This window comes from Daucus carota, chromosome 3, assembly GCF_001625215.2.
Source record: "Daucus carota subsp. sativus chromosome 3, DH1 v3.0, whole genome shotgun sequence".
Taxonomy (NCBI): domain Eukaryota; kingdom Viridiplantae; phylum Streptophyta; class Magnoliopsida; order Apiales; family Apiaceae; genus Daucus; species Daucus carota.
The window spans coordinates 58,421,593-58,441,766 of NC_030383.2; the positions used below are offsets into that span (position 1 = coordinate 58,421,593).

At 33.2% G+C, this 20,174-nt stretch overlaps 4 protein-coding genes across 4 annotated transcripts; 2 read left to right on the forward strand and 2 right to left on the reverse strand.

Annotated features, from left to right (window-relative positions):
* The first annotated feature begins 26 nt into the window (after positions 1-26).
* On the forward strand, positions 27-1,559 carry LOC108213829 (uncharacterized). The gene is made up of 2 exons (XM_017385616.2): positions 27-624; positions 734-1,559. The coding sequence occupies exons 1-2, from the start codon at positions 95-97 to the stop codon at positions 1,272-1,274; spliced, it is 1,071 nt and encodes a 356-aa protein (XP_017241105.1). The 5' UTR covers positions 27-94; the 3' UTR covers positions 1,275-1,559.
* Positions 1,560-2,687: 1,128 nt separating this feature from the next.
* Positions 2,688-4,406, reverse strand: LOC108211534 (aspartic proteinase PCS1). The gene has a single exon (XM_017383163.2). It carries the CDS (start codon positions 4,353-4,355, stop codon positions 2,886-2,888), a length of 1,470 nt encoding a protein of 489 aa, XP_017238652.1. The 5' UTR covers positions 4,356-4,406; the 3' UTR covers positions 2,688-2,885.
* A 7,857-nt stretch (positions 4,407-12,263) lies between these two features.
* On the reverse strand, positions 12,264-16,051 carry LOC108212779 (amino acid transporter AVT1D). Its single transcript, XM_064090142.1, has 10 exons — positions 15,861-16,051; positions 14,753-15,024; positions 14,383-14,597; positions 13,965-14,145; positions 13,620-13,839; positions 13,388-13,523; positions 13,092-13,254; positions 12,903-12,946; positions 12,705-12,767; positions 12,264-12,579 (listed from the first exon to the last, which is right to left on the reverse strand). Exons 1-10 carry the CDS (start codon positions 16,049-16,051, stop codon positions 12,484-12,486), a joined length of 1,581 nt encoding a protein of 526 aa, XP_063946212.1. The 3' UTR covers positions 12,264-12,483.
* Positions 16,052-17,838: 1,787 nt separating this feature from the next.
* LOC108212780 (RPM1 interacting protein 13-like) lies at positions 17,839-19,352 on the forward strand. The gene is made up of 3 exons (XM_017384494.2): positions 17,839-18,195; positions 18,805-18,891; positions 19,065-19,352. The coding sequence occupies exons 1-3, from the start codon at positions 17,923-17,925 to the stop codon at positions 19,338-19,340; spliced, it is 636 nt and encodes a 211-aa protein (XP_017239983.2). The 5' UTR covers positions 17,839-17,922; the 3' UTR covers positions 19,341-19,352.
* The last annotated feature ends 822 nt before the right edge of the window (positions 19,353-20,174 follow it).

Below are 20,174 nucleotides of genomic sequence, written 5' to 3' on the forward strand. Positions count from 1 at the left end.
TCTCATATCAAAACACCAAACCTAAACCTAAACTCCCCTATCATCCAAACCACACCAGGAAACATCATACATTACATGGTTTCTGATTCTGTCCATGGCTCACATTTCATGGTCTGATTCATTTTCCCAAGGCCAAGAAGCAATGAAAGCCCTCTCTGAAATCCTGCCTTCTTTCCCTTCCTCTCTTCTCAGCTCTGAAGACCCTTCTCACAACCTTCTCAATAACCCTGAAATCTCCTCCCAGATCACTCAACTCCTCCGCAAACCTGACTCTGGCGCTGGCGACAACAGCCTCTGTCGTTGGCTCTACGACACGTTTCAGTGTGCCAAGCCTGATCTTCAGCTAGTTGTGCTGAAATTTCTGCCCCATATTGCTGGTGTGTATCTTTCTCGAGTTCCTCTGCGTAAGCCATTGGCTGGTTTTGAGGCTGTGCTGTTGGCATTGTACTCACATGAGACTGCTTTTAGGAATGGGCAGGCTGTTACGGTTAATATACCTGATCTTTGTCATTCCAGTGTTTATCATGAAAGTAAAGCTGGTGCTAAAAATAATGCAACTGAGCTGAATTTAGCTGTCATTTCTCCTGGTTTAGAGCCTTATGGAACTGTCCGATCAACCCGCAGGTAAATGTGTTATAATATGCTGTTCTCCCAAAACTTATGTCCCGTTTATACTATCTAACAACATATCAAACACTTCCAAGAACTTAATTAGTTTTAATATACGGTGCAGGGCACGTATAGTAGGAGTTGCATTAGAGTTGTACTACAGTAAGATAGGTGAAATGCCTGTGGACTCGAAGATTGCCTTTTGTGAATTTTGTGTTGTTTGGGCCGGGGAAGATGGGGAGGTTTACAGAGAAACTGATGAAGGTACAGATGAAACAAACAAAGTCGAGGAGATCAAAGAAAAGATGAAAGGATTGGATGCAGATTCTGAGGTGAGAAATGATGAATCGAGCTCAGGGTCATCAAAGGGTAAAGGGGAGACGAAGGAGGGTATTAGTACAGGGAGAATTCCGCTACCCTGGGAGCTACTGCAACCTGTATTACGAATACTTGGACACTGTTTATTGGGTCCGAATAAGAACAAGGAGTTGTATGAAGCTGCATGTGTGGCCTGCAGGAGTCTGTATGCCAGGTCTTTGCATGACATCAATTCTAAAGCAATCTTGGCTACTGGGAGTCTTCTGAAGCTTGTCAAGTTAAATTCTAAACCGATGGACAAAGTTGATCATACCGAACTAACAATCACTGATGTTATCACTATCTAGTTATTGTTTTCCTGGAAGCCTAAAAGGTCTTCACATCCTGGTGGTTGTGGCTTCTTGTCGTCCTGCTGGCATTGCCATCAGGATCTGAGTACGTGGATATTACGGGTATGGACCTCTTTCACCCAAAATTTGAGTAGGATCTTACCCTGATTTTGTAATTCAAGTAGCTATTCGTTTCTTCCTGTGTTGTTATGGTATATGACACTAGAAATTATACTAGTGTTTCAGTCAGGAGGTTTATTCTTCGTCCTCTGTATGTTTTCTTTCTCAACTTTGTCAATATCATCAATAGACAGTGAGTTTCCTCAAAGTTACAATTGCAAAACATAGAATTAATTCTTCAGTTTCATTCAACATAATCCAAATACTATTTCTAGGAGTGTTCTCTAAAAGTCGCAACATAATTAAATCTAAGACGAAACTATGGAACAAAGTCTATTCGAGTGCAGAACTAAGAAAGAACCATAATTTATCTACAAATTTCCCAGTAAATAATCTACTACTATTTACTATAAAAGATAGATTAAACCAAAAATTCTAGCATCCCCAATAAACACCTGATTCTTTCACCTAAGGCAATCTCAATGTCCAAATGCTTGACACTTTGTACTACTGAATCTGTGTGGTGTTCAGAATACAGAAGATCGAAATATCTGTGCCCCAGCATTGTCAGTGTCGCAGAATAAACTGGTCACTGGACAATCAATAAATCTCTAACTGTTACTACTGATTCTCCTAACACTGCTCTTCCTCCATTACCTCCACAACTACTCGTGTACAGAATATTCAATGTCGAATCTCATATATCACTGAAACATATTAATTTGACATCAACCCCTAGGTTTTTGAGTGAGAATGGTCCAATCTCAGTAGCTGGAGAAATGTGACTATTTAAATGTCAACTGACTAATTTCTAAAAAAGGTATAATTTGACATCAAGGGCATCAAGGGACAAACTAACCAAAGTTGAAATTATAATGAGCACTCATAAAGTGTTCCTTTAGCATGTAAAGATGGGCACTTTCTGTAATACTTAACTCTAATCCTATATCAGATCCACAGTTTTACTCTTTAAGCACTTTCTTATTATTGGATAGAAGCATCTTTCCATTAATCAAAATTCTTTGTAAAATCATTATATCTAACAAAAGAATACAATGTAATCAAACACATCCAGTTTCTGAGTACAGTTATTCGATTCACGGACCAATTTGACTTGTGGACCTCTGGTAGGTAGAAAACTAAAGAGCTAGGGGGTCATTTAGATTGAATGGTATATAATCTGTGACCATTATTGTCCCTCCTATACATTCATATCTTATCAGTGGCCATGGTGGAGCATCCTCTTCCCATACCTAACACAAGTGAATCGTTATCTAAACCAAATGTACCCCGTATATCTCACTCAAAATAGATAACGAAGAATAAATTATGTTTATGTGAATATTCCGGCTAATTAGATCATAAACCGACTGCTGCAGAAATGAAGAGCAGTAAAACACTAGCTAAAACATGTTACACAGTAAAAAAAATTAACTAAGCAGGGTCATTAGTACATTACACTTTACCTACTATTAACACTTAGAAATAAAGTAATTAGTTAGTTTAAAACTAGTTATATAACCCGAATCTTTGACTTGCCAAATCACACCTTACTTGTGCAAATCCGATTCTTGATTTCTCCAGATCAAATTCCATCCACACATTCTGCTGATGATGATGTCCAATCACATAAGCCTCCATTCCTAATAATTCTGAATTCCCAAATGTGAGACACCAAACTGAATCTTTTCCGCGGGTCTCACCAGGTACCTGATACAACAACTTATCACCCGAAATACTCATTTCTGCACCTCCAAACATAATGCCAACACTAGGCAAATCCGGTAAGCTAGTCTGATTCACAGGAACCAAATAACATAAATCCATAGCTCCTTGGAAAACAAAATTGGGGTCATCCAGAACCCGTAAAATCCTACTTGTTTGATTCAAGAACTCGTTTCTTAAGGCATTGTAAGCCGGACCTAGTAGGAAACTAAATTGGGTGCCTGAATCAACCATAGTCTGACCCGCCCCTGTATGATCAGGCTCAAGTATTGACTTAGGCAATGGTAATATTTTATTTGAAACTTTAATCCCTTGTAGCTTAACAGTATAAGCAGCTCTATCATAATAAGGCAATGGGATTGAAATTTGAACCAGAGGTGTATAATTCAGTGGCATTAACCAAGTAAAATTATTATTTCCTAACAACAACATTCCAGAAAAATCAGAACCTGAAATACAATACGAAAATTTGGGGAATTTCATCTGAGAAATAAAAGACAGAGAGCCACGATTCATACCCATCAGTCCAGTAGTCTTGAAATCCTCCTCAGAATTACTACTATACCCCGAATCCATACACCCAAAAATCGTCCCTGGAACATTAGACCCTCCGATATCAAACACATCACTCGCTAAATTCCCCTCAGACGACGAGGCATCAGCGTACGACAGAGTAGCATGGCAATGCTGATTCGAATCACAAGAAGCTGGTATAGGAAAATCCTGAGTCTGAGTCATGCAAGTAGGCGATGAACAAGTGACAGGAGAGTACGATGATGAGTTATTCGGATTAAACATAGGCCTCGTCGATGTCGAATTGCAATGCAGCCATGATAGCTCACTGCCAGTGTCAAGAACCATAGTAACATTCTGTGGAGGCGTACCAACTAACAAAGACACAGTTAGAGTCACATTATGGTGAAATGGCAGCTTGTTTGGAGATCTAGGAAACGACCCTGTCGCGATTTTTTCGGTTTTTAAAGGTAAAACCAGCATTTGAGTACTAGGAACAAGAGTTGCAGCTGAAGTGAAGTAGAGTTGTGTCTGAAAACTTAGCAAACAGAGAAACAAGAACTGAGGTTTCATGTTTTTTTTTTTTTTTTTGGTACAGAATAAAATGCTAGTAGTGTAGATTACATATAAAAAAGGACAAGAAGGGTTGGATTTTGAGGTGGAGACAGAGGCGTGTGTGCAGAGAATCTGGAGATATTGTGAAGAAGATGATTGAGACTTGAGGGTTTGAGTGAGGACCATGTAATAACAAACAGTCGGTGAGTTTTTGTTTTATTTCTTTTTATTAGTACTCCTTATGGGAATGTAATAATTAAGTAATAGTATCTAGTTTGTGCAACTGAATTGATTTATGTAATTTGTGATATTGTTGTGCCTGCACTAGCACAGCAGCCTCCGAATTTATTAACCATGTTTCGAGCACATTGATAAATTTATTTCTCTTCCGGGTATGTGACAAGGGACCATTCAGAAATGAATCGATTCTCTTGATTCGCATGATAAAATTCGCTTTTCAGATGTCTCAAAATCCGTATATGAAAAATATGTGTTCGAGGGTTCGATATAGTCAAAGTTGGAAGTCGGTTATTTTGATGAATACTCCATCCATTTCAAATTAGATGTCCAATTTAAAAAGATCACACAGTTTAATAAAAGTAGATGTTTACAAATTAATTGAGATATGTGGAGTAGAATTGACTTTAGAAATATGATTTTGCATTGAAAGTTGAAGTACACAAGTAATTTGAAACAAATTTTTTTTTTGAAAGTGGACAAGTAAATTGAAACGGAGGGAGTATTATTTTAACATCTCAATTTAATCCAAATCTAAAACTCAAAATGTATTTGTTGTGTTTTGAATTACAAGTCATTTGATTTTCTGGCACGTACTTCTCCGTTTTTTGACCATATTGTTAAATCATTATCTTTGAATTTTTTTAAATAAAAATATACAGTAAAAACTCTATAAATTAATAATGTCGGGACCGGAGAAATTTATTAATTTAGAGAGTTATTAATTTATCCATAAATTAATAATTATTAATTTAAAGAGTTTTTAACCAATTATATTGTGCATACCAAACAAAAAGACAAATTAGTCTATTTCTCTTTTTTTTTGTGAGAAAAATTAGTCTATTTCTCTTAGAAATGACATTGCAAAGAACCCTGGGAATCAATGTAAATTAGTAACTACTGTGTTCATATATATTGTGTTCATATATATTGGAAATCAATAACGACAACGTAAATTGGTAACTACTGTTTTCATATATATTGGAAATCAATAATGATTTTTGAAGTATTGTACAGTAAATGTAATATATTTCAATCGAGTGTAATATATTTTTTTCAATTTCTATGAATTATCAATTTATGATTTTTTGGGACCAAAATTTATAAAGGGATCTCTCGAAAAATTATTATCTTATTATTTTATCGAGTTTTTCAATTTTTTACCTTAGCCCAAGTCGGGACCGGACAAATTTATTATTTTAGGGAGTTTATTAATTTATCGAGTATTAATTTAAAGAGTTTCTACTGTATATTCAATATTTTAATTAAAAATTAGAATTCATGATTTCAATCATGCGATCAAAAAATCTAGAATTATGTGTCAAGAAATTTTAATACTATTATATGGGATTTTCTATGGTGTGCCCAAGGGCACACAATAGTCCCTAACTCCAATAAAAATAGCTCATTCTGATTGGTACATGAATAATAAATGTTAATGGCCCCCTGCATTCACATCAACTCCACCAATCAAAAGAGGCCATTTTATAAGATTTGGTGTTTATTGTGTGCCCTTGGGCACATTAGAAAGACCGCTATTATATTTCAAAATGAAGGAAAAGTATAAAAACTCAAAAAATATTTCGATAACCAGGTTTTTCGAAAAGCAATGCAGATGTACATAAACAATTAGGCTGTGTTTCACAGATTCACATGAGTTCATGACAGACAGGTTTAACAACTCGGAGTTAGAGTAAATTAGGTGAGATCTTGGTACTGCAGCTATATTATTAATACCTGCACTTAGCCACTAAACATGAATAAACTAAATTAGTCATCTGTATTAAATACACTGAAAGCAACATGTAACTACTTGGAGTTCAATCTAGCCAACTGGGTTTTGTTGAAAAAGCCTTTGAATTTTACGTGTGGTCAAATCCTCTAGAATTTGTCAAGATATATGAACCAACTGAGAGTTGACTTTAATTGACTCTGTTGGGCCGTTTACGAAAAAATATAGAGGTAATTGCATATCGCATCCCTTAAGTATCGTTCAAAAACGATAGAGTACATATACTTTAAGAAACTCAACTCGCACCCCTTATCTTTACTTCTCAAAACCGAGATGCACCCTCTGCCGTTAACTTCCGTTAACTCAGTGCACTCCGTTAAATCACTGTATATATAATTGCAATTCGGACCCCCTAACTTACGTTCAAAAACGATATTGTACCCATATTTTTGAAAACTCGAATCGCACCACCTATTTTTACATCTCAAGAACGATACGCACCCCCTCCGTTGAATTCCGTCACCTTCCGTTAAAATACTCCTCCGTCTCAATTTACATGTCCCGTTTGCTTTTTGAGGAGTTAAATTGACTAATTTTTGACCAACTATTTGAAAATATGTATTTATTATTTTAGAAAATAGAAAGTTACATATTAAAATAGACTAGATTTAAATTTTGATGATATTTTTTTAAATTTTTTTTGATCAATTTTTCCTAACAAAATAATTAAAATTTATATATTTTAATCAATAGACAAATTTATGTATTATTTATAATAAATATCACATAATATTTATTTGTTATATTTAAAATAGTGTATATTTTAAGTACCTAATACATATGTCACTAAAAATTTAAAATCATTCAATATGTAAAATCATTTTGACTTGGGGATAACTTAATTAAACAAAAATTTAAAAAAAATATCATCAAAAAATAAATCTAGTCTATTTGTTTTCGCAAATAATAGAGGGTCCGAATTTCACAAATAATAGAGGTAATTGCAATTCGGACCCCCTATTATTTACCTCTATTAAAATAGGCTAGATTTACTTTTTGATGATATTTTTTTAAACAAAATCTAGTATATTTTAATATGTAACTTTCTATTTTCTAAAATAATAAATAAATATTTTTTTAATAGTTGGTCAAAAATTAGTCAATTTGACTTCTCAAAAAGCAAAAGGGACATGTAAATTGAGACGGAAGAGTATTTTAATGGAAGGTGACGGAATTCAACGGAGGGGGTGCGTATCGTTCTTGAGATGTAAAAATAGGTGGTGCGATTCGAGTTTTCAAAAATATGGGTACAATATCGTTTTTGAACGTAAGTTAGGGGGTCCGAATTGCAATTATATATATATATAGTGACTTAACGGAGTGCACTGAGTTAACGGAAGTTAACGGCAGGGGGTGCATCTCGGTTTTGAGAAGTAAAGATAAGGGGTGCGAGTTGAGTTTTTTAAAGTATAGGTACTCTATCGTTTTTGAACGATACTTAGGGGGTGCGATATGCAATTACCTCAAAAATATATTATTGGCAAGAAAATGGGCAATTTTGAGTAATTTTAAAAGAGGACTAGAAAATAAAAATATAGAAATAAAATGAGGGAAAAAGAAGATCAATTCTCACATGGGAGGTTGATAGTACGTGTAGATATCTTTATCATGTTAAGAAGAAGGTGGTTGCGCTTGCACATGCCTTGTTGTGTTAGGAATGGGAGAATCGTTTTTCGGGACCCCCTTTCTGCTTTTCGATGTGCTCTTTCTTTCCATAAATTCGAACTAATTTCCCCCGAAACGAATTTTAGGTGAAAACAAATACTTATAAAATATAAAATATTCATGTACAAATATTACCCAAAGAGCATGTGGTTTTAGTTTAACTTAAGAAAAAAATTATTGTTCATAAGACAAAATTATTTTTTAGTTAATGTGTTGGGATAATTTTTTAATGTTTATAATTTATTATATATAAATAATTCAGATATAATTTCTGTAAGGTCAAATGTTTTCAAAAAAAACTTTTTTAAAAATTATAATTTTCAGCTTCTCACCTCTGACTTCTATAATAAAATTTTTTTTGACCAAACAGCATAAATGATGTGATTTTGGCTTGTTAGCCGTAAAAATAGTCCAAAAGGAACAAACCATACTCGGAAGAAATTGATTTTAGTTCCTCCCTCTTATCAACAGTGTTACTCCCTCCGTCCCATTTTAACTGTTTTTGATTTTTTTACACGTATTTTAAGATGTTAAAAAAATTACATCTAAACATGATTATTTTTTATAAAATTTATATCAAATAAAAGTTTAAAGTCTAAACTTTTATTTGATATAAGAATTGAAATTTTTTATTGAGTGTAGATATTGTTTTTTTACACCTCAATATACATGTTAAAAAGTCAAACACCAGTTAAAATGGGACAGAGAGAGTATTATAGTAATAAGTAAAATATCTAATCATAATATTTTGATATTTCAATATTTCAATATTTAAGACGTGAGCAACGAATATGCTGCTATTAAAGAAACCGACGCCCATGTTTTCATTATACCTATTGCCATGTTTAATTCATTATTCCGTCATAATGTCGCATTCGAACAAATCGCATTCGAACAAATATTTATTTTTTCGACCTTTTCTTGTTCAAACTATATTTTGGATTTCTGTCGAAAAATTCAAATTGTTTTTTCAAAAATATGTGTATATATACAAACTCGTTTATAACTCTTATAATCTAAAAGTAGTAGTTTTCAACTAGTGTTATAGTTTCATATGCAACTTGAACCATATTTTTGAAAATAAATTTAAAAATATAAATTTTTTTACAATTTTTTAAATTACTCCCTCCGTTTTGAAATATAGGTCGTTTGATTTTTTTGCACGTATTTTTAAGTCTTTTGACTGCATGCTTAAAATCATTATTTTTAAAATTTTCTTTTTTGAATAATAATAATAATAATCATATATTTTTATTCAAAAAAAGAAAATTTCAAAAATAATGATTTTTAGCATGCGGTCAAAAGACTTAAAAACGCATGCAAAAAAGTCAAACAACAGAGGGAGTAATATTATAGTCTATTACACATATTATATATCACTAGCTTATAGCCCGTGCAAGGCACGGAAGCTTTTTAATTATTTATAATTTTTTTAAATATATTTTAAATCGTGCGAAAAAATTTAATTTATAAATAATAAATCTAAATTTTCAATAAAATAAAATTTGAAATTATGATTTGTTTGTAAGTTGGAACTGTTGTAAATACAAAATCACAACCATTAATGGCTTCAAATAAACTATTGTAATATTCATTTTCTCGTATGTATCATGATCAAATTTTAATAAAATTTTGAGTTGAATATGTGAGGCCAGCTTTTATTAGAATATATTTATAAATTTATTTTATATTAAAATTATTATAATATGATTTAAATATTTTTTTAACTTATGATTCTAGATTAAAATTGATAAACATAATTTATTTTGAATTAAAAAAAGGAATCATAAACATGCAATAAGAAGGTAGAATCTGTTTTGGATTAAGAAAAAGTTTTTTTATTCGTTCCTCAAATAAATCCGGCTTATTAATTTTAAAATGTATTATATAAAAATTGTGACGGTGCGATTTATATATATTTTTTTTGAGACAGATGGTGCGATTTATATGATTCTACAAATAAAACTGGTAGGAAATATTTATTTTACATTAAAAAAATCATAAACACATGAAAAATAGAATTTGTTTTGGATTCAGAAAAGAAATCATAAACATGCAAATAGCTATCAGTTACCTTATTGAACAGAAGTTAATTTTGTTCTAATCTAACGGTGCTTATTTGTTCAATATACGATCCAACGGATGATAAGCTTTTGGACCATAGAACTATGCGACCAAATTATCTCCCTTACGCTTATTATATATAAGTATTAAATATGTTATATATGATTAGTGAAAATTAGTATTAAGAAAATAAAGTTAAATGCAATTGCATATAATTTTTTCAGTTTTGTATGTGTGTGTATGTTTTGCACTATGAATCTTACACATAATAATGTTATTTATAATTCATATTTATAGTCAAACATGTTAACTATTCTTATTATTCACAAGTAATGAAAGATTAATTAATTTAAAATTAGGATTTAATATAATTTTTAGATTTGATTCTCCCGTTTTCTTCTTATTTTTGTTAAGAATGCTCATCTTTGAACAATAACATATAAATATATAAATAATGTTTAAAGTCTGAACAAATCGATTTAAGTGAAAAAATAAAAAACATAATTAAGATAGTGACATTCATATATATATATATATATATATATATATATATATATATAAATATATATATATATATGGTAATAATTTAATTATAATTGCCATACAGATTTATATTAACAATTTATAATCACATATTTCGTCGGCTAGTGACAAAATTTTTATATTTTTAATTAGAAAAAAGTTGGATGAGTTAGATTTGAACTCAGTTATTATTTTGGCCAGCAGCAGGAACTGGACCCCCATACAGTACATAATTGTATTTGAATTTATGCTTTGGGGCTAGTGCAACTATTCTTTACACTGACTTGACTTTAAAGCATGGCACAAGCTACTGACAACCAAACAATCATTGTCTTCTTCATCGAAGGATCTAACTCGACAGCATTATTCAAATGAAGCTTATTTGTATTCTCATCACAACTTTATATCATGTCATGTTCATATAAAAAACACGCACATAATAATTTGATCTTAGACCATCAGATTTGAGGAATAACATTTTCAAGTAAAGTTGGTCGATTTGGATGGTAGCATATCTCACTTGCAAGTAGGGATCACAGTTTTACCCGACCCGATTAAACACCCGATCCGTTCTACCCGAACCCGATTTTTTTGGATTTGGATCCAGATCTGGATCTTATTTTTGGATCCGAAAAAGTTTGGATCTGGATCTGGATCTCAGGTATTCCAAACTGAGACCCGACCCGAAACCCGAATTAGATCCGAACCCGAACTGAAACCCGAAAAAACCCGACAGATCGAATCTGGATCTTCATTTTCCGGAACCGGACCCGAACCCGAACCCGATCCGAACCGAAATATAATGGATCGGGTCTGGATCCCAAGAAACTCGACCCGATCCGACCCGTTGCCATCCCTACTTTGCAAGGGCTCGATTCAGCCAAAAATATAACACCAAAACTTATGCAAAATTGAACCAGCAATGAGAAATTTCTCGAGAAATATTTCTTTGTTAACGGTCGTGCTTGGTAAGCGGTTGGTGGTTAACGACTTACCGAATTAAATTAGTTATTTTAATTAATTGAAAAATAGTTATTGTATATGAAACTATTTAATAAACAGTTTTTATATTTTAAGTATGCCATGACAATCACCTAATTCAAAAAACAAAAATTCACTAACTTTTCAAAATTAATTTTCTGGGTTTAAGTAAATATTTATTACTGGAAAAATATATATATAAACAATATTTTTTATTACTAAATATTTAGCAGATATTTATTTGTAGAAATAAGTGACTAATTTCTAAGGAAAGAAAATACATGTTTATGTAATTTTTTAAACATAGATGATTTATTTTTGAAAAATAAATCGTTTAAAAAATTACATAAATAAACATGAACATCAACTTATTAAGTTCCAGATAGACCATAGTTACAACAATCAAGTTCGTAGAAATAAGTGACTAATTTCTAAGGAAAGAAAATACATGTTTATGTAATTTTTTAAACATAGATGATTTATTTTTGAAAAATAAATCGTTTAAAAAATTACATAAATAAACATGAACATCAACTTATTAAGTTCCAGATAGACCATAGTTACAACAATCAAGTTCGAAAGAAAGAGAACTGTTTGTTTCTGTATAATAGGTATTTTCATCAGTGCAGAGCTTTTTCAAGAAGCTCAAGATTTATAAGAATCTAGCAACAAATAAGCAAAAACCTTAACATGAATGATTAAAGAAAGTCATTAGTCTTGCAGAATGTTGTAAGCTTAGGCAATGATTCAACGCTCAAATGACTAGGCAACGATTAAGTTGTCGCGAATTATTTGATCAATGAAGACTAACCTAGTTGAAGATCTTTTCGCCCCTACAGCTCGTATAAATAAAAATGATACAGATAGCACATTTACAAGGTTCTGTGGCCATCAAGTTCCCCTTCTGGAGCCTTCAGATGAAAACTATGGTATCCGTCTTAGCTTTTAGTTCACATTGTTTGTATTGCAGGTTACACTCATAACCTGGATAATTTTACAGGAAACAACATTGTTGGTTTCAAAGTATACCGTATACAATTGTCATGCCTTGTATCAGGCCTTCTGTTTCATTATGTCCAAGATTGCTGAATACGTGCCAACAATTGCACAGATCACTCCCACAAATATTACGAAGATGATCACTGCAATCTGCAGAAAATGATTGTATAGGTAGTAGAGGTACATTTTGCACCACAAAGATTAACTGCAAATGCAATAGATTGAAGTCCTTTTTGGCATAGGGAAAATTGTAGTGATCAGGAGCTGTAATTTACCTGGGGCTTTCTTAGTCGACCTTGGTTTATACCGAGATAGCATATGCACGGAAAGATTACAGCCTGTTACAAGTTTATCTCAAAAGAATAAATATAGATTATATGAAAAACAACAGAATACAGAAAAGGGATCCGAGAGGTATGTTAGAAGATTGAACTTAAAAAAAATTATGATCGGATTGAAGGGCAAAAACTTACTACAAGCATCACCAGAAGAGATCCTATCAGTGCCATCATGGAACCTGCAGACCAAAATACATATATGGCTTAACAGGGCATATCGTTCTTGATTCTGTTGTATCAACAGGCTACCCAACAGGCTAACATTACAACGTTGCCATATGGTAATTTTATTTAGAAAATGAAAATCGGAGCATAAAGTCTTACTGAAGTATGGAACTGCCAAAGTTATTATTAGCGTTGAAATCGCTAATATAGTTCTGATTAAAATTGACACATTGTAAGATTGATAAGCGGAAGGCAATAGTTCCTCAATACCAAATGCCACAGGGGTAAGTGTCAAGGCATACTTTGTAACTGGCGCTATAACCTACATGATAGATGTAAACTGAGTAATTTCAAGGTCCTATCATATCTGTGCATGCAGATACGCACAGAGATTAAGCAAACACTGGAATATCAGAAAGAATTAATTGTAATTATGGTAATTAAACATTTCTTACTACTGTCCAGGTTGCAACCTTAGATGCAACATATTTTGCAGGTAAGTTTAATGTGAATTGGGATTTAGTAGCTTCCCCAAATATTAAGTAACCGCAAATTCCCACTCCCATGTACAAAAGCCCGGCAGTGACAAAGCTGCAGCACAATTAACCGATATCAGTAAGTTTAATATACATTGCACTCTATAGCAAGTAGCAATACTTGAGAAATTTTTCAAATTTCAACAGAGACCTGATAATAAGAACAGATGAAAATCGACTTGGCTCTTTCATGGCAGAATATACATTTGGAAATACAGAATGGCTTCCATAGCAAAAGCCATAAAGACCAACTGTAACGGGCAGGTTTGCAAGGTTTAAAGCCGAGCCACCTGGATGAAACCCAACTCCATCTACAATCCCGACCCAAAATAAGCAAACCACCACCAAAACCATTGCCAAAATTCCTCCAACTGAGTAAAAATACCTCAAATCAGCCACAGCAGCTTTTACCTAGCTTAACGATTATATACTGTAGATGCCAAAAATCACTTAGACTTTGTAACATAAACAATAACATTAGGAATAATGTGATAACCTGAAACATATGAGAGCAAGCTCAAATCTCGAAGCCAAACTGTTGGCAGAATAACAAGAGTTGATATAATGGCGCATAAATAATAAGAATCAAGATGTATTCCAGCAAAATCCACATGGATATTGGGGTATAATGCAGACAGGTTATCACACATCATTATCAAGTACTCCACACAAGAAGACTGCAAGAAGAAAAGTTGCAGTTCAGTTGATAACAAACATATAATTCAACAAACAAAAAAGCAGTAGACTACCACAACAGAGCATGCACTTACATATAATTCCACATATAAGACCGCCTACAATCAACCAAAGCAAGTGTTAGCATTGCTAAATAGTTATTTGTATAATCGGTACTTATGAACTGGACAATGAATATATACTGAATATGTGGTCAGATGTTATGTTTTTCAACTTACACCGATGCATATGCGACCTGCAACGCCAAATGCAGCCTGCCCGATATCTGGATAAGATTGTAACCTTGGAGAGCTTTCTAAACAGAGTTTCAACAAGACTCCAGTATAGCAAGTCACGATACCAAGAATTACAAGGATTGTAAGGCTCCACCACCCCCCTTCTTTGATTGCATAAGGAGTCGAGAGTATTCCAATGCCACATAACACATTTATTGCTGCATCATAAGAAGAAACATCAATCACTAGATCATACGTAAACACACTGAAATATATGGGTGGTTTCTTTGAAAACTACAGATATATTAATTATTTGAACTAAAGTAACCAAACCAGAAATGGCGTTTTTCAAAGAACAGGATTTGAATGGTACCATTAAGCACAGACTGAGAAAAGGAGCACTTTTGTTGCTGTGGCGTATCACTGAGGGATGAGATTATGCTTGAAGTAGCAGATAACCTCACAGGGAGTGTTGAGGTAGGCACCTCTTCTTTGTCCAAGCTTGTTTCAGGAATAAGGGGCTGATTCAGGAAGAACTCATCATGCATCGAAAGCTGTGATCTCTTGTATGGCGAAGACTGAGCAGAGTAGCCTGTTAAATAGCTCCTGGATGGAGGTGTCCCTGTAAACATATCCATAGACTTCCTGCACATATCCAATTACAGTCATTGCTACAAAATCCTACTCAAGTATTTTGGAAGAAATGCCATTTTCAACTGTCCATAAATTGCCTCATCCTCATTCATCTCGACCTCTGGAGAATTAGGGGGCATTTAGATCATGAATGAGAAAGAAGGGGTATGATAATGAATACCCGAAGTGGAGTGTAAGGAATGATTTGTCCTCCAATTTGGATTGGGGTTCCCATTCCATGTCTCAAAATTGTTAATCCAAACACCAACACATGGGTTTGAGGTTCCGATTCCTGTTAACCGAACTCATTAACCATAAACCAAACGCTTTATAAAATGTAAAATTCGGCTCTGTTGGACCTTTGTACGAAAATCATAATTCCAGAAGCACATCTGCATCAAAAGGCATTCAAAATTCCACCATTTTCACTACACAATCTTGGGAGGGCTTTGGTTTATGGTTAATGAGCCCAGTTAACGGGAATTGGACACTTAATCGGTGTTTGGATTAGCAATTTTGTGACATGGAATGGGAACCTCAATCCCACTTCCCTTGGGATAACCATTCCTATACCCCTTGTTCATGTACCCTTCATTCTCAATCCCGATTCTCATTCCCTCTTACGATCCAAAAGTCCTCTTGAAATTTTGCAGTATCTCAAATTGGAAATTTTGTTAGTAGACAGGTCACTCAATTTTGTTACCACCTATTCAAATATACAATTTTACAATTCAATTCTGCTCGCCATAAAATATAAAATTGAATTATGCAGACAGACACATGTAATCATGCATGCAAATACAATGGCAAATGTATATGCAGATTTACTATAAAAATTGTTATGGTACCTATAGGATTGTGGCCATGCATGATTAGAATCGACGAGAGGATCCCGAGAACGAGGATTAATAACATCGTCGTCATCGTCGTCGTCAGTGGAAGCAACACAATAAGTTTCAGCTTCATTTTCTTCGTCATCCGTGCCAACCTCGATCGCACGATCCAATCCATATTCCTCGTCCATCTTTATCTTTGCCATTGATTATATTTTGCTTGAAAACAAGCTAATTGCACCTTTATATATAAAAATACTCGAAGTTTATTTAACAATTGTGTGAGCTAATTGATAATTATTCAAGATTCGAATTCGAGGAAAGTTCGAAAGTTATCAGAGTACACGGAAGAAGACGATAAAGGATGGTGGAGATAGGGTTTGCTTTGTAAATTTTATGTTCTTGTCGTTTTTATCTCTAACGACGATATAAGCCAAGAGGGGTATATTCGATTGGGATTATTTTTAGTTTATGGATTTTAATGGATTGCATGTGATTTTGATTTTGTGTGAATTTTTGATAAAATGTTAAGCACAATGCTTCAAAATCTCATGGAATTTGGTGGGATTTCAAAAAACTTAAAATACACTGAATATCGCCATAAAATTCATCATTTTATGAAATCCAAAAAAAACCATCCGCATTTGAATAATATCGGATTTTTTTAATGGATTTTAAACAATCCCAATTGAATATCATCGGATTTTAAAGTATAATTTAAAATCTCAATTAAATACTACCAGATTTTGTAGCAAAATTTGAAATCTCAATTTTAATACTTCAAGATTTTAATGGATTTCAAACAATCTCAATCAAATACTTTCGGATTTCATAAATGAAAAAAATGCTTCAAAATTCAAATCCAATACATCCCTCTAAAAAATATAAATGAATCTATACCGACAACATATACTTTTTTATCTAATAATTATTTATTATCATACATATTTCGAGTAAAAATAATATGGAATATATTTTAGAGTAAATTTCAAAGTTGTGGTCATAGTTTACACCGATTTTCAAAAAGTTGGTCAGAGTCCCAAATTCTCAGAAAGGTGGTCAAACTTGCTTTTTAAAGTGTGGCTCCCGTTAGTAACGGACATAGGGTAAAAATGAGTTCCAAATTTTCAGTAAGGTGGCCAAACTATGGTTCCGTTTTTCAAAAACGTGGCTTCCGTTAACGAGAGTCATATTTTTAAAAAGCGGAGCCAAAATTTGCCCGCCTTTTCAAGATTTCGGAACTCTGACCAAGTTTTTGAAAATTGGTGTAACTTCGGTCACAACTCTGAAGTTTACTCTATATTTTATTAAAAAAAGTATTTTTTATCAACAAAACATAGTTTTATTTGATATAAAACATCAACATATAATTTTTTTATATTATATTTAAATATGATATGTATATTTTATATTATTATATAATATAAACCATTAATCAAATAATAATATCTAATATTTCATATTTATTCTACGGTGTTACATCAAATAAATAATATAAGAATATTATAGAATGAGGGTAGCTTTTCCGGTACAATCAAGTTTATCACTTAGACTGAAATTTCGCAGAGGCTCATCCTTTAGAGCAAGTCCAAGAGTGCCCTATATTGATGTCCTAAATTAAAATTTAAGGCACTTGAAGCAAATCAATGCTCCAACAATATCCTAGTGGTGCGTGGTGCCTTAAAACACTAGGACATGTAACAAGTGCCTTATTTTTGAGGCACCACTAGGCATGCCCTATCAATAAAAAAATAGTTTCCTACCATTCCACTACATCTCTCTCCTCCCTCCTTTTCATTTCCCTCCAATAACAATTCAAACATATATTATTATTTTAATGATAAGGCATAATAATGTGGCATGTTGTTGGAGTTGATATATTAAGATGATGTCCTAAGTCACTAGGACACTATATTTTATTATATTTATAAGGCATTTGCTAACACATTATTGGACCTGCTCCCAAAAACATAGTTTCATACTGACACATAAATCGTCAAAACTACACTAAACAATGACCTGCTAACTTTTTCTTATCCCGCTCTCCTAGGGTTTATTAGGTTTTTTTCGAACGAAAATGAGATCCACGTTTAATGAGAAGAAAGATGAGAGGAGAGCCAAAGTGAACGTGAAGACGAGGAAGCTAATAGCTAAAGATAAATCGAATTCTCATCGTGGTGAAAATACGGTAAGATCCATATTTTGTTTGAAAACCAAATCCAAACTCAGGGAGACCGAAAAGAAAGAAGATTGTTTTATTCTTGATTATGTCCCCAACGACTCCCTGCATGAAATTTCTACTTCCAATGATAATGAAAATGAAGTCTACATTGTTGCTGAAAAAGGACAGGTATTTATCAAGTTCCAATATCATCTCTAACTATGGCTACTCTTGTATGATTGCAATGTGTTTTTATCATATGTTCTATTGTATTGTAGTAACGGATTTCGTGTATATCCATGACACACGCTAACAATTACTTTTTTAATTAGGTGAGGCATCTCTATAAGTTCCATATCATTAATAGCCTCTATACAAAAATCTTTACCAATAAAAATCCTTCACCTAAATGGCTAAATATTAAGTAGTTGGTAGGCTGTACTCATGGGCACACACTAGAAATATGTTCTCGGTAAAGCGGGCACTTATATTGAGAACATCGGAAAAAACTAAAAATCATAATTCATCGAGTTCTTAAGCTCTTATCTTGTTTGGTTTTCGGTGTATGCTACCATATGTACTATGTTAGTCAAACTTTAATCTTAAGCTACATTTACTTGGATGGAATAGAATGAATAGAATTGAATGAAATATGTCTAAAATTTTGATTACTTCAATAATTTATTTGAACTAAAAATCTAACACACATATTTTGGAAAGAGTATTCATTTCACTCTTTTATCATGTTTTCCTACAATCTTCGATCATAAAAAATTACTTGGTGTCGTGATTGTGTAGGTGGCTTGTAGAGATTTTCCACATTCAAGGCATACCTGCGCGAACTTTCCATTCAGGAAGACCAACCATGAAAGCTACTGTCAAATGGTAATCCTGATTCCATTACTTATAAATAGAGTGTATTCAATTGGTATATAGGATTTTTTTTTTCCATTTATTTTGGAGGAATTGTTGGATATATTGTTATTGATATTACTTTTTTGCTTCCTCTGATAATTTGGCAGAAATTCTGTTTTATTTAGTGATTTCTTTGGTTGTAGTGCTACTGTTTTGTCTGCGATAAAGTAGCTCCTTGCATAATGTGGTCGAGCGGGCATTGTCATGCTACAAATAATGAAACCTGGAAGTGGCAGAGGACACTTATGAAAATGCGTAAACATGTGCAAGTAATGGATAGATATTTGAAAGTGTTGGATGAGGTTCTTACTGCTTGGGAGAATCAATATCCAGTGCCCTGGGAAACTATACAGGAGCGTCGTGAAGCTGACCGTGAATTAAGTAAAAGTTGCGCTGAAATCAGCAAAATTTTCGAATAAACATCAAGTATCTTTTAGGCCTTTTTGTTTTAAACTTGGTTTTACCTAGTATGAAGTACCAATCCTTTTAGTTATTAACTGTGCAAGGTAATACAAGATCAAATCTTGGATAATACTGTGAATGATGCTTATTTTGTTCTACGAATGTGTGCATCTATGATATCGCATAAAATTTTGACTGCTCAACTGAGTGAAGCTGTGATTCAGAGAGCTTATAAAGGTCATACATTTACCTTACTATCCTTCATTAAGTTCTTTTTGTCAAGTTTAAAATTGTCAAAGTGTTCTTTTTAACTATTTTGAGTGTAATGAATTTTATCCGATGGACGCAATAAATAAGTAGATTATTATGGATTGAGGCCTCTTAGCAAAAGTATTAACCAGGGCACCTGAAAACACACACACACAAGTATGACTCTTGAAATCAAGAAAACTCCCAGATGTACAGTACTAGTAGACAGTTGAGCAGATTAAAACCAATTTACAAGTCTTTGCCTGAGAACGAGACAGGGAAAGCGATTCCTGGCAATGCCGCAGCAGCAGCAATGAGTAGTGTCATCAGCTTAAACAAATTCAACTGCTGCAACAATAGTCATTGTTCTTGTCAATTCTATAAGAAAAGAAGAAGAAAGAAAGATTGTTTTATTCTTAATTATTTCCAGGATGACCGTCTGCGTAAGTTTTTTATGATAATTCTGCGAATCTTCTAATAATTCTGAGAATCGTATTTCTTCTGACCGTCATTGTTAAATAATACGCCAGGAACACATAGAATCCAAGCCTGAGATATTTACAGAAGCCCCTTAAATTACATGCAAAAAGTCAACAATATAA

Excerpts from the sequence above, each read along its gene's own strand:
- LOC108213829 (XM_017385616.2), top strand. The coding sequence starts at position 95 with ATGGCTCACATTTCATGGTCTGATTCATTTTCCCAAGGCCAAGAAGCA. Across the intron at positions 625-733 it reads ACTGTCCGATCAACCCGCAG|GGCACGTATAGTAGGAGTTG; the intron begins GTAAATGTGTTA and ends TATACGGTGCAG.
- LOC108211534 (XM_017383163.2), bottom strand. The coding sequence starts at position 4,355 with ATGGTCCTCACTCAAACCCTCAAGTCTCAATCATCTTCTTCACAATAT.
- LOC108212779 (XM_064090142.1), bottom strand. The coding sequence starts at position 16,051 with ATGGCAAAGATAAAGATGGACGAGGAATATGGATTGGATCGTGCGATC. Across the intron at positions 13,840-13,964 it reads CTTGCTCTCATATGTTTCAG|TTGGAGGAATTTTGGCAATG; the intron begins GTTATCACATTA and ends ATTTTTACTCAG. Across the intron at positions 13,524-13,619 it reads TCATCTGTTCTTATTATCAG|CTTTGTCACTGCCGGGCTTT; the intron begins GTCTCTGTTGAA and ends ATTGTGCTGCAG.
- LOC108212780 (XM_017384494.2), top strand. The coding sequence starts at position 17,923 with ATGAGATCCACGTTTAATGAGAAGAAAGATGAGAGGAGAGCCAAAGTG. Across the intron at positions 18,196-18,804 it reads TTGTTGCTGAAAAAGGACAG|GTGGCTTGTAGAGATTTTCC; the intron begins GTATTTATCAAG and ends GTGATTGTGTAG. Across the intron at positions 18,892-19,064 it reads ATGAAAGCTACTGTCAAATG|TGCTACTGTTTTGTCTGCGA; the intron begins GTAATCCTGATT and ends CTTTGGTTGTAG.